At 54.0% G+C, this 13,272-nt stretch overlaps 1 protein-coding gene across 2 annotated transcripts in view; it reads left to right on the plus strand.

The window, feature by feature from the left end:
- The window catches only part of CRTAC1 (cartilage acidic protein 1), a 149,292-nt gene extending 136,470 nt beyond the window's left edge, over positions 1 to 12,822 (plus strand). The window contains exon 15 of one of the 2 annotated variants that reach the window (XM_012654458.1): positions 12,106 to 12,822. In XM_012654458.1, coding sequence (XP_012509912.1) covers positions 12,106 to 12,275 — 170 coding nt within the window. In that variant the 3' untranslated portion in view covers positions 12,276 to 12,822. The remainder of the gene's footprint in view (positions 1 to 12,105) is intronic. The other variant, XM_012654459.1, reaches the window with a different exon arrangement.
- Positions 12,823 to 13,272: the final 450 nt, after the last annotated feature.

Here is a 13,272-nt window from a genome sequence, read left to right on the forward strand (position 1 = left end):
ATGATGTAAAGCCACAGAACGTGCTCACGACCAGCTTCGGTAGTAAAGGCTTGTTATAAAACATAGATCTAATATTCTTCATGGGGAAAAAAGTCACCCCAAGATATAATACAATCACACTTAAGAATGCAGCAGCCTTTTAAAAACATATCTAACAGAAAAACTACCATTTTCTGATACCAAAATAATACTCCCAATAAATCACAAAATATGAATTCCTTGTAGCTAGTGCTGTTTTTGTACTCAGAACAGGAGCTTAAATGAAAAGTTTTAAAATGAAAACAGCTACAATTTCTCTGAAAAGCATATACCAGCTTAAAAATCACTCCACTTCTAAAGAAAGCCCACTCCTGTGTATCGATGTAGAGTTAAAGATCTGAAAGGGCTCCAGAGGTGAGGCTCAGACAGATGAAGTGATCCAGGTCACTGTGCCCAAGGTCACAGAGCCAGCTGGTCCCCAGGCCAGGGCTGGAGCCCTCCTCGTCAGAGGGGTAACAGGCAGCTCTGCCGCTGTTCAGACTATTCCCAGCCATTCTGGAAGTTGCTGCCTTTTTGAAAATGAACAAGTGGATCTAAGATAGTGAGATGGTACAGCCCAAAACCTGCAGAGGAATGGTCCCACACGAGGTGGTAAACGACAAGATAGTAGTGCCCGCTGACTGGCCACACGTAACAGCATGAGAAGTAAGGGACAGACAGCCTGCCAAGGACTTCAGGAGGTTCATGGTGACAACAAACTTCAGAGGATGCCTTATAAGCGATAACCATGGATCCTTGCACATCGAGTTTTCTCTAACAGGGTGTATCTGTGGATAGAGTATATTTTACCCTGCTTGGTGGGTGGAGTCAGGTGAGTTCCAAAGAGAAGTTCCAAGTTCCCTCAGCTGCTAAGAGCACAACTACAGCATTTGGACTCCAGGGTAAGAAGGCTTCCACTTGATTGATTCATTCATTCATTCAACAAGTATTGGTTGAGCACCTACTATGAGCCAGTGCTAAGCTAGGCTCTAGGCATACAATGGTGAGTGAAGGAAACATGGCTGCCACCCCTACACCGCCTTCCCTGCAGCCAGACGGAGTCAGCCTCCTGCATGGGATGGGAGTGGCACACCAAGGGGCTTTTCTGAAAAGTCTAGCTGAATACTTGGGTTGCTGTTCCAGAAAGCGAGGCTCTGCATGCATTCACTCATACATTCATTCAGCGAGCGTTTATTGAGAACGTCCTGTATGGCGGGCACTAGGTCTCTCCCAGGAGAAGGTCAAATCCCCTGCCACTGAGATGCTTGTGCTGGAAGAAACACAAGGCTAAAAGATACAGGGGACAGGTGGGTACTGGACCAACTCAGCATTACCTGCCCCCAAAACCAGGGCCTCCCCATGGGGCTAGGAGGCCAGGCTTTTGGAGCAGGTGCCTCAAGTTCAGCGCAGGTACTGGTCTGTGCTGCACCAGCACAGATGTGAGGGTGCAAGGCCACCCCCAAGCTAGCCAGGCTCAGCATTCCCACCCTCTTCTTCTAATTCCTCTTCCTCTGAGACCCATGGGGGCTCTAACCCTTGCCTTCCCCTTCTAAGCTGGTACAAGTCTGTCTTTTCTCTGCCCCCTACCCCCACTCGGGCTTCTGACATCTTTGTTGGCTTTCACTCAACTTGAATTTGTAACAAAAATAGTAAATGCCTTCAGGAGCAGGCAAGTAATGAAATGGGCCCCGGAAGGGATTCTGCAAATGCAGAAGCTGGTGCCAGGCCCAACTCAGGCAGCCACAACTCTGCCAATGTTGCCAGACTTCCCGTTTTCAAGAAAAGCCCAATAATAATAATAATAATAACAACACATCATTTTTATTTTGTCCAATATCCCCCCTTTGCAGGAAGGTACCCCTTAAGATGACAGTGATAGCTTACATTTAGTGAGCTCGGTGTGTCTGGGTAGGATCCACTCTTTGCAAGAATCAGCTCGTTTAATCCTCACAACAGTCCAAAAAGGAAAGTGCTATAATTATCCCAAGTTTACAGATAAGCTAAGTGGTTTGTCCGGGGTCACACACTGGGACAGACAAAGGCAGGATTGGATTGCAGCAGTCTGGCTCCCAGCCTGCCCTCGCAACTGCACTCCTTCTTTCAATCGGGGAGGCTGACTGGCTTATGCAAAACCAACCTCTCATGCTGCCCAGAGTCCAGGGCTGGGCTGGAAAAATGGAGTCCCCAGAGGGCTAGTGGTCTGAGACAGTCCTCCCCACGGTCATGTTCAGGCCTGCAAGAGGAGATGGCTGTGTTCGTAGTGAGAGTCCCCTCGCCAGGCAGAATGGCCAATCATCCACGAGTTCTCTGCACGCATCTACACAGTCACCAGCCCTGCTCTGGGAAGGTGCCATTCTGAGGGCCAGGAGTTTGATTATGTGTCACTCTGGCTGCTATGGCCCCCTCCTAGGGTCTGGGCATCACACCCAGACCAGTGCCACTGCACCTTGGCCCGAGCAGGAACTCTACCAGCTTCCAAGAGCCACATGGAGACGAGAGAATGAAAGCTTCATTTTCTCAGAGACCCAGCTGAATTTTTTCAGCATATGCCATACGGATACCCCCACCCAGACCCCCAGCCCAGGAGGCAGGCCGAGTCCCTCCCCTCCTGTACCTCCCCAGGCTCAGCCTTCTATATGGCCAGAACTCAGCCACAGGGGCCAGGAACCCACCAGGGACTGCTGTTGCGTCTCCTTAGCAACAGGCACATCCTGGAAGGAGGAAGGCAGGAGAGCTGGGGCCGGTTAACACTACAGATAATGCCAGCGCCTCCTGCAGCGGCTCGTCCTCTTAAGGAGCTGCCGCAGAGCAGGGACGTGGTCAAAGGGGAGGCCAGCAGAGGGAAGGTGAGAGGCAAGAAGAGAAGAAAAACATCCTCAGGGAAAGGAGCTAACATTTACGCGATGGCTGCCGTATGCCAGGAACTTACATACGTGTCTCCGTGAATCCTCACACCATCCTACAAGATAAACGTTATTAGTCTATTTTATTGCTGAAGAAACTGAGGCTCAGAAACAATACATGATGCAAGGTCACACGGCTAGTTAAAGTGGCGGAAGCTATAATTCAAACCCACGACTGCCTAGCTCCAGAGCCTGGATTCCTAAGCCCTGTGCTGTGCAGTCTCCCGGTAATTGACACCTGGGAAAGTCGTTTAACCAGGTGTTCACTTGAAATACATTGTTTGGACACGCATTATGTGCTCAGTGCTGTTCTAGTGGCTTGGGATATACACGAACAATACTGGCAAAGACTCCTGCCCTCGCACCACCTGGCAGCTAAGGATAAGCATCCTGAGCACCTGCATGCTAGACAGTGGTACGTGCTGTGGGGCCGGGAGAAGAGCAGCAGCGAGGCGATGTGGGAGTGCCGAGAGGGAGGCAGGACACCATTCTACATAGGCCGGGTCAGAGCAAAGACATAGAGTAGGCAGGGTGTCCTTCAACCTCAGTTTTCTCATCTGTAAAATGGGATGATACATCACAGGGTTATTGTATTAAACTTGACATGGTGCCTAGCACAGATTAAGCACCCAATAAATTAGAGATATTATTATTAAGTAGCAAGTTCAGATGGAGCCCTGGACCTAATTCAATGCCAAAGCTCCAGTGCTTCCAGGACACCCTGCTCCGGCCAGACACCTGGGAGCTGACGGTGAGCAGGAAAGAGACGGCAAGACCACAAATGGCCACAAGAGGGCAGAGCCACTCTTCCCGGGGCCCAGGCTGTCTGTGCATAGCTTGGTTCTCACGTGGTGCGGCTCCCAGAGAGAACAGTCACAAAGTAAGGGAACCGAGCAGGTTGGCGTGGGACTGACCGGGCTCCACAGAGCAGAGGTCACTGGGAACTAGTGAAGCCAGCTGGGGGTTCAGCCTTCACAATCACAGGACCCTAAGGCATGAAACTCAGAGGCACCCGCAGTCATCTGGTCCTGCCCCATCCTTTTCAGATGTGGAAACCGAGGCCCAAAAAGGAGCTGTGACGTTCCCAAGGACCACAGCCAAGCCGGGAATCTGCCTCCTCCCTGCCCACTCTGCCTGCTGCTGCTCAGAAGAGCTCAGCCCCAGCCACTCCCAGCCCCCTTCTCCAGAAAGCTCCAAGTATTCCAGAAGCAGCAGTGTATGAGCAGTTTCAGGAATAAGGGGCACAGTGCCTGCTCTTCCCATTTGCTGATGTGGAAACTGAGTCAGGGTACATGCCCACCAAGTAGCAAAAGAGCCACGTGGGCCGTTAGAACGCAGCTGGGATTAGAGATCAGAGTGATCAGAGACCCAAGTGCAGGGAGGGGCCTGCCCAGCAGAAGACAGAGGTGGCAGGAGCAGGGAAGATAAGGGCGGGTCAGAGGGAGAACCTGTGTCACCCCTTCCCAGAACCTCATGCCCCTGCCTGCCTGCCAGAAGGAAAGCCGCGTGGGGCCAGAATAACTCCTGTAAAGGTAGCTCCTCCCCTCCAAGGTCACCTGCAGAGCAGCCATGAAGGATCTTATCCGCCAGGAGCATTTAATACATCCCCCAAAGCAAAGCTAAGTTTCCTCCCTCCAGCCAAGACCAGGGTGCAGAGCTCCTGGGGAAAGAGAAAAGTACTCCCAAGTTCCCCACAGCAGAGGGACAAGTTTAGGCAAAAGGGAAGAAGGTGACCCAACTATACACTGTCTCTGCAGTTTGAGGTCCCCAGACTCAAGGTTTCCAGCCCTCAAAGGCAGACGCAGAGGGGAGAGAGGGAGGAGGAAACGTGCGGCCGTCTCCAGGGCCCTCAGTCATTGCGAAGTCTAAATGCCTCGTCGCACTGCAGGAGATATCTCACTTGTGCCAAAGTGCCCTGTTCTTTCTCAGCCAGTGAAAAAACCCCACGGCCCTCCCTGCCCGCTTCCTTCCATGCTTAAAATGTTTTCCTCACCCGGAGACTCTGGGTCAGCCAGACGTGAATCCTAGACACGCTACCCGTGCACTCTGAAGTGGCCTTAAGCAAGTTACTTCATCTCTGAGCCTCAGTTTCTTCATCCGCAAAATGGAGGCAGCGATAAAACCCTCAGAGTCATTGCAAGGCTCCGTGGAGATACAGCCCGTGGAGCACCCAGTGCGGTGCCCAGATTGATGAAATGCGGAGATTGTCACAAAACCTGTTCCAGGCCCTTTAGCCTCTTGGTTTCACTTCTAGCAGTGCCTGATTTTACAACAATCCATAAGTCATTAACTGGGGTGATATTAGACTTCTAAGAATCCTTCCCAACAGATGCATCCATCACTCGGAGCTACAGGTGTGGAGCTCATTTTGGGTCTGGGTTAACATAGCATCTCCCCTTCGAAGAGCTCTGGCCTGTATTTAGATTTGCACTGGGAGCCCAGGGCCGGTCGGTACCCACCCATTCACCTGCCTCCCCGGGCTCTGCAAGCGTCCTTCTCAAGCCAGGCAGGCCTCTCGCTCACCTCTGATCCCTCAGTCTTCTCCCCGCACCCGTCTTTTTTGTATCTATCCACTTATCCATCCATCCATCCACCCACCCACAGTAGTTCACCCTCTAGGGCCCCAGGCCCACACTTCCCAGGCAAAGCACCCAACTCAAAACAGCGGTGCTCAGGGAGCACCGAGCAGGGGTGCTCGCTTCCTCCCCTCCTCTCCCAAGACAGGTAGAGGCCATGAGCAGAGCCACAGTAACAAGGCCAGAGCAGTGCTACTGAGAGCTGCTGCCCAGCACAGGGCATGGCCTGGGGTCACTTTATTGAGTTATAAAGTGACCGTGTGCAGGTGAATTGTGTCTTTCAGTGACCACTGCCTGTGCATTGGCCTGAGCTGCTTCTTGCTGGCACATTGCCCCGGGGGTCTGCGGGTGACATATCTATATAGTCTCACCTCCTCCTGCCAAGCTGCGATGGGTGCACCTCTGTTCACTTGCCCAGGGCGAGGCCTGCGACAAGCACTTGGGGCAGGGGGAGGGAGAGGGTGAGAAGGAATGAGACAAGACCCTCACCCCCAAGGAGTTACCGATCAATTAGGGGCAGCAGGGAAAGGCCTGTCACCGTCTGTGAGGCCTTATAAGCTGTGCGTAACATTTCCCCCTTCCCGGGCCTCGCACAGCTCTGCACTCAGGTGGTGGCTGGTCCCCAATCACTTTTCCATTACAGAAATCAATAATGTGAATTAGTCCAAAATAACTAGCTCCTTCATGCCCCTGCAAAGCTAATTTTTCTGAGTCTGCATTTGCCCACGTGCTTCTCTCTGCATCTGGAATCTGTCTTTATGAGTCAATCCAGGGACAGCCGAGTCTCTCATCTGACTGTGACATAGTGTGGCAGAGTGAGAGTCAGAGACTTAGGTTCAAGTCTCCCTTCTGACACTCGCTGAGGGCCCTTGTCAAGCTACCTAACCACCTGGAATGTCAGTTTCCTCATCTATAAAATAAGATTTCAAATATAACCACCCACCAGAATGCTAGAGAACTCAATGGAATAACAATGTACATGAATGTTCCTGGCATTTACTAGGGAGTCATTGAACCCTTAGATAAATATCGGTTTATTCTCTGCAAGAATCTGAAACCTGCTATAACCTACTATATCGTGAGGCCACCGTATAATGAGGCCCTGGTGTCACTTCTGCAATAACATCTTACATTGTAGAAACAGATTGTCACTTACAGATTTATGCATTCTCATAACGCTCTCATTTTGCAAATGACGAAGCTGAGACTCAGGAGGGTTAAGTGAATTACTGGGGGTCCCCTGGCTGGTGCAGCCCTTCGGCTCCCCTCCCGCTTTCCCACCTCCTCCCTCATCCCTGATTCCAAACACAGGCCCCTGTGCAGTTCCAGATGCCGCATGCTAAGTTCTGCCGGCCAGCAGGGGCCGAAATGACAGGCCCTTTGAACGGCCTCTAGGAGGAAGAGCCATGAGCTCGGTGCAGGCTGCCCTCGAGCTTCCGGGAGAATAAATCCTCCTAGAAGTCCCCGAGAAGCATCCTGTAAAAACCCCCAAGGGCTGGGCTCTGAAAGGAAGGACATAAACTGACAATGGCACCTACTTCATGCCAAGCACATTGTCAGCCAGTTTCTCACTGATTCCTCAAAACGGTTGTTCTTAACCTTTTTGGGGGTTGCATACCCCTTTGAGAATCCGCAGAAAGTGTGGACTCTCTTCCTCCAGATAAAGGTACGTATTATGCGTACAAGTGCAGGGGTAAAGGTTAAGGACTCCTGGTGCCAACCTGGGCTGTTTTAAGGTTTTCTTGGACACCAGGGACGCCCTCATGGCATCAAACATTTTCAGATGCATCTGCAACCCCACAGTAAATATTACGCACACACACAGAGTCGAGTAGAACCATAGTCCTCTATTTGACACAATGTGTTATCTCTGTAGATATTTAATGAATATCAGTGCAAATGTTTCAGTTCTGTACTTTCTTTTCCTATTTTGGAGCCAATACACTTTTTTGGTAAATTTTATTGAAATATGTTCCAAGTACAGAAAAAGACACAGATCTTAAGTCCGTGAATCTCCAAGAAGTGAGCGCCCCTGTGTCACTGGCACTCTGGTCAGGAAGCCCCTCTGTGCCTCCCCGTCCACTGCCCCCACCCGGCGCAACCTCGCCCCCGACCTCTGGCACCAAAGGTTGGTGTGGCCCGTCTGCGAATTTGCTGCAGGTGGAATCGGACAGTTCACGCTCATTTTGTGTGTGGCCGCCTTTGCGGAGCCAGGAAACTTTTCATTCGGGTCTCAGCCATTGTCAGAGGCCTATAAAAGGCTCACGGCTGTAGGTACTGTTGAGACCCGGGGTTTTCAACTTCCCTTCACACTGGAACCACCGAGGGAGCTTTTTAAAACCCCGAAGCCCAGGCTGTACCCCAGAACAATTAAATCGGAGTCTCTGGGGCTAGCCTCAGGCATTGCTGGTTTTCATCCTCCCAGGTGACACCAATCAAAGCCAAGGTTGAACCCTCAGGATCCCAGTTTTACAGGTGAGGAAACTGAGGCTCCAGGAGTCCCCACCCTGTGCTAATGTCATGAAGCCGGGGCTGAAATCCAGGTCTGACTGGGAGTGGTCCTCGCCTTGCCTTGTCCTTGGGTGAATAGTGAAGCCAACACCGGGCGGGGCTGCCTGCTGCTGGCCCTCCTCGTGGGGGTCCTCGCAGAGGGAGGTGGAGGTTCCCAGGCTAGTGGCGCCCAGAAGGCAGGGCCACAGGGACTGGCCACGGGGAGATAGTCACCAACACTGGCCTCCGCCTTGGCCCCGCACCTCTGGAAGGTGGAGAGGCTCCCTGCACATGGCAGCAGCTGCCAGTGTGGGGTCGTGGGGGGAAGTTTCGCAACAGCTGATTAGTTCTCCCCACCTCCCCTGCCACCTGTGATTCCCGGGTGCAACGCACGATTCCTCCACTCCGTGGCCCCCCGAGCTTCTGTAAACCTTGTGGTTTCGCACACGCCCTGTCTGCAGCTGAAGGAAGCCAGAGGCAGAGGGCTGGCGGCAGGAGGGGCACAGAGCGCAGCGAGAGCTGCCCGGGCATGCCTGTGAGGCTGGGGCCTTCGGATGGGCCCCGGGGGACCCCCTGGCTGAGGCAGGAGCAAGGTTCCTCTGCTCCCTGGGTCCTGATGGGGCCTGTCCCTGGCTAGCAAGGGGGACACAGGGACATGGCTGCCACCAGACCCAGGAGAGAGGCCACTTCCCCCAGAACTGACCTGGCAGAGAGAAGCCACGCCTCACCCAGCCACAGCGAGTCAAGTGCCCCACTGTCCCTCACCAGGCTGCCCCTGGGGGTCCCGCATGCCCAGGAGCACAGCCCACCCACACCCCTGTGGTGCCCTAGGCATGGAGGTGCCAGCACTGCCTCAGAGCCCAGGCACAGCTCCAAGCCCTTCCCTGGGAATCAGACCATAACCCTAGGATGTCTGTGGCCCTCATGGGGCTGAAGCAGCCTCTGAAGCTCGATCTATCTTCCTCCCAGCAGCGGGATCAGATGCCTAGATTCAGAGCCAACCTCTGCCACTTCTTAGCTGTGTAACTCTGAGCAGGTTACTCCACTTCTCCGAGCCTCAATGTCCTCATCTGTAAAATGGGAATAATAACAGTCCACACCACAGAGGGTTGTTGTGAGGATTGAATGGTGAATTATGTAGTCTTAGCCTAGTGCCTGGCACATGGTAAGTGCTAACTAAATGAAACTACAATTGTTGTTGATGATGGTGGTGACTATTGCTACTATTTGAAAGTGTAAGGGCTGAGTGTCTCTCAGCCAGACAAGCACCCAGAGTTGGTTTTCCCAGTCTGGTAAATCCTTACCCTCTCCCCAGGACAGCTGAGCTCAGGTTCATGTCTGGCCTCAGGATAGCACAAACTTCCTATCCCCAAACACAACGAACCTGCCCGCACGTTAGAGAGCAACCTTGCTTGTGGCAACCCACACACAGCCCGAGTTGAGCAGAGGTAGTGAGCCCAGGCTGCCCGTGGCTCAGGCAAGCACCAAGCTGCCTCTTGGGACAGTGAGCACAAGCGTGACAGCCACCCAGAGTCCCATTTAGCACCATCCAGAGGGGACTGGAGCCATTGTCCCCACAGTCTGCTGACATCCTCCCTGGGAACAGACCCTTGGCCCGAGTGTGTGACCCCAGCTTCCTGGCAGCCTCAGGCAACTTCCCAGCTGGGTGCCATCCCCACCATGTCAAGGAGACCTCCATTCCAAGCTTGGGCACTGTCATCAGCAACCAGCTGTGTGACCTGGGGCAAGTCACTCACCCTCTCTGAGCCTCCATTCCACCCCTGTAAGATAAGAGAACTCAGGTGATCTTTAAATCCCCTCCCAGCTCTAGCATATGGTTTTAGCAAAGTATCTGGCACATGGTAGGTGCTCAATAATAAAATTCAAGACACAACTCTTCAAGGTTCCAATATCCACCCACTTTCTCATCTTTAGCACTTAGTGACCCATGTGATCCAGCCCCTAACAGGGCCCTACCCAGGGGAAGAGCTCAAGAAATGAATATCTCTAATTAATCAATTACTTCCGGTATGCCTTTCAGCCCAACCTGCTCCCCCACCCACGGCTGCAACCGCCCCAAAGATTCCAGATTAGAGGCGCTGGAGTGTCTGCCTCCCCAGGGCACGATAAGCTCCAAGGAGACAGGGTCCGCCCTGCCCCTGTGACAGGTCCAGCTCAGGCAACCGACTGTCCCCTCACATGATCCACAGAGCTGGCCCCCCCTCGCCATGGGGCAGAGAAAGCACAGAACCTCAGGCTGGGCAAATCCTTTTATTGGAAAAAGAAATAAAAGGCCACAGCATTTCCCGTGCCCAGGCCTCCCATGGGAGGTGCCCAGGTCAGACACAGTGCCCAGCCACGCAGAGGGCCAGGGTGGGCACAGGCCACATGGCCGGGGGCTGCAGCTCTCCAGGAGGATCCTTGAACCAGGACTTGCTTGGGCTCAGGATTTCCTGAGGCCTCGGGGACTGGGCCAACCCTCTCCAGCTCTCCGGGTAGGCTCTGCTCCCACACGCTGCTCCCATGTCCAGTAGAAAACCTGGCCCCTCTTTGGTTCCAGAAAGCTACCTGCAGTGGCTGGTCTTGCATAGCCACTTCTAGCACCTCCTGCCGACTGAGGTAGGCAGCCCTTTCTGTCCACCTGCAGGGCACTGGCCCAGAGCTGCTGCCTCCCCACCGGCTCCCCTGGGCCCTGGGAGCCAGGGCATCATTGGCTGGAGGTCCCCTCTTTCCTTGCAAGGAGGGGGTCTGCCTTTGCCCCTGCAGGTTGCCAGCTCCTTTGAATGTCCAAGGAAGCCTCACCTGCACAGCCTCAAAGAGCCCCGGAGCCTAGGCTGGCTGAATATGCAACGTCTGTGGCCCATTGTCCTGTCAGGGGGGGCTGGGAGAGGGACACCGAAGGCCACCCAAGTTTGGCTCTGCTCTCCTGGAACCCCTGCTTCTCTTCCACTAGAATGTACACAGCAGAGTCAAGGTGGGGGGAGAGACCAGGAAGAAAAGCCAAGCTGGCAGCACCAGGCAGGGGTGAGGGGCTTTAGGACATTTATTTACAGGGGACCAGGCTGGACCTATGCAGGGAAGAAGCCACAGACCATCATGTAGCAAAGACAAGGCAGGATGCAGAGGGACAGTCACTGGCCTAGCAGCCGAGGGGAACATACAGGTGCTCTCACACACACAGACACACACACTCGTGCACACATGCACTCATGCACACACACAGATGCGCTCATAAATGCACCCACATTCGCACACACAGTGCACTCACACATACATTCACACGTGCACACACACTCATTCTCACAGACACACAGGTTCTAATCTCAGGAAACTGGCTCCAGTTCAGAAGGGCCAAACCCCCCAAGGCTACATCTCTCCACCAACAGCTTCTCCAGGCCCCCATATAACCGCCCGGAGCCCCAGGCCATGTGCTCCACGACCAGTGTCTGGTGTCCTTCAGAGTCTCAGAGTTGGACCCTTCTTGCCAAGGCTGAGACGGCCTCCAGCTCTGGGTGCAGGACAGGAAAGCCACAGGGTCTGGAAGAGGTCAGGAGCAGGCTGAAGGGCTCCCCACCATGGCACCCATCTCCCCAGACCTCGAATACGGCAGAGGCAGGATCACAGACAGGCAGGGGCCCTGCGTGGCATCAGAGGAAGCAGACGCTGGGAGACGGCCGCGGGGAGCGGGGCTGGAGGGGAGAGAGTCTGGGTGGACATGGGCTTTGGGACAAGGAATCATGCAGGGTGGGAATTCTCTGTGTGACATACCTGGGCCCCCTTGGAGGGCTGGGAGAGGGGCTGCAGAAGAGGGGGGCTGTCTAGATTGTGTTCTCCCCACCCCAGCCTTCCCTAGGAAGGTTGGGCTCCGTGTGGCCCAGACCAGCCCTATCAGGGAAGGAGAGCCCCCCCCCGCCCCCGTCAGGAAGTGGACTGATCCTGCCAGGGGGTGAGGGGCAGGGGACGGGGGTTGATGGCCTGCAGGAAACACTAAGCCAGTCACCTTCTGTCCTACCCCGGGCAGCAGGGCGGGCCCAGGAATGACTCAGAAGCGGGTGCTCTGGTAGCGCAGCCGCCGCAGGTCTGCAAGCCCCTCACTCCGGCCGTACACCTCCCTGCAGGGACTCTCGGCCAGTCACCGGGCCCCGGCCCCACCACCCCCACCGCTGCTGCTGCCACTGCCACTGCTGCTGCCGCTGCTGGAGCTGCCACTGCTGCACCGGTCCTCGTAGATGGAGATCTCAATCTGGGGTCAGCGGTCAAGGAGCACTGCAAGCCGCCCAGCTGCTGAGCAGGGGTCAGACAGGAAGCAGCGGGTGCAGGCCAGCAGGGGCGTAGGAAGCTGGGCCGGGCTGCTTCCTAGACGGTAGGGATGTGGCGGCCCAGGAGCTGGACGCCCCAGGGCTCCCCAAGCCCATCCGTGCACATTACTCAGCTAACAGTTACGGAGACTTGTAGGGCCAGGCACTGTGCTGGGTGCACAGCCGTGGTCACACGGGATGAAGTCCCTGCCCTCACGGAGCTTACATTCTAGTGGGTCTAATGACCATATCTTAGGACACGATGTGCCCAGGGAGGTGGTGTTACTGCCTGGGAAGTGTGAGGACTTTGGTGTCCTGAGTTCAAATCCTGACTCACCCACTCACCTAAGTGACCTTAGACCCATCACTTAACTTGTTAGCCAACAACTATGGCATCTGTAAAATGGGGATAATAATAGAATCTTGGGGTTATAGTGTAGATTAGATAAAATAATGTATGTAAAGCACTAAGCGCAACACCTAGTACATAGTAAAGGCTCAATAAAAAGAAGCACCTATCACTGGGCTTTGTAAACATGATTCTGGGTGTTTGTTTTCTTTACTCTTTTCCTCAGTTTTCCAGCAAAATGTATATTTTAACAATTCTACTCTTCTCGCTATTGAATAGGGGGAGGGCTGTGTGCACATTTGGGCCACACTACCCTAGGTGGGAGGTGTGCACACCTGAGCCGCACTATTCCTGTGGGATGTGTACATACCTGGGCCACACTATCCCAGATAGGAGGTGTGCACACCTGGGCCACGCTACCCCATGTGGGAGGTGTGCACACCCAGTCACACTGCCCCAGGTAACACCAGCAGAACCATGGCCCACCCCTGGTCCTGACTCCCACTGGGACTGAGACCTTGGGGACATCACCTCATCCTACATCTCATGTTTCTCATCTGTAAAGGGGGACATGAGATGAAATGAGGACGACATGAAATTGTGGACTGTAAATGAATGTGGTGATTTGCATATTCCTG

Source organism: Propithecus coquereli, unplaced genomic scaffold, assembly GCF_000956105.1.
Source record: "Propithecus coquereli isolate 6110/MARCELLA unplaced genomic scaffold, Pcoq_1.0 Scaffold440, whole genome shotgun sequence".
In the NCBI taxonomy this organism is placed as follows: Eukaryota; Metazoa; Chordata; class Mammalia; order Primates; family Indriidae; genus Propithecus; species Propithecus coquereli.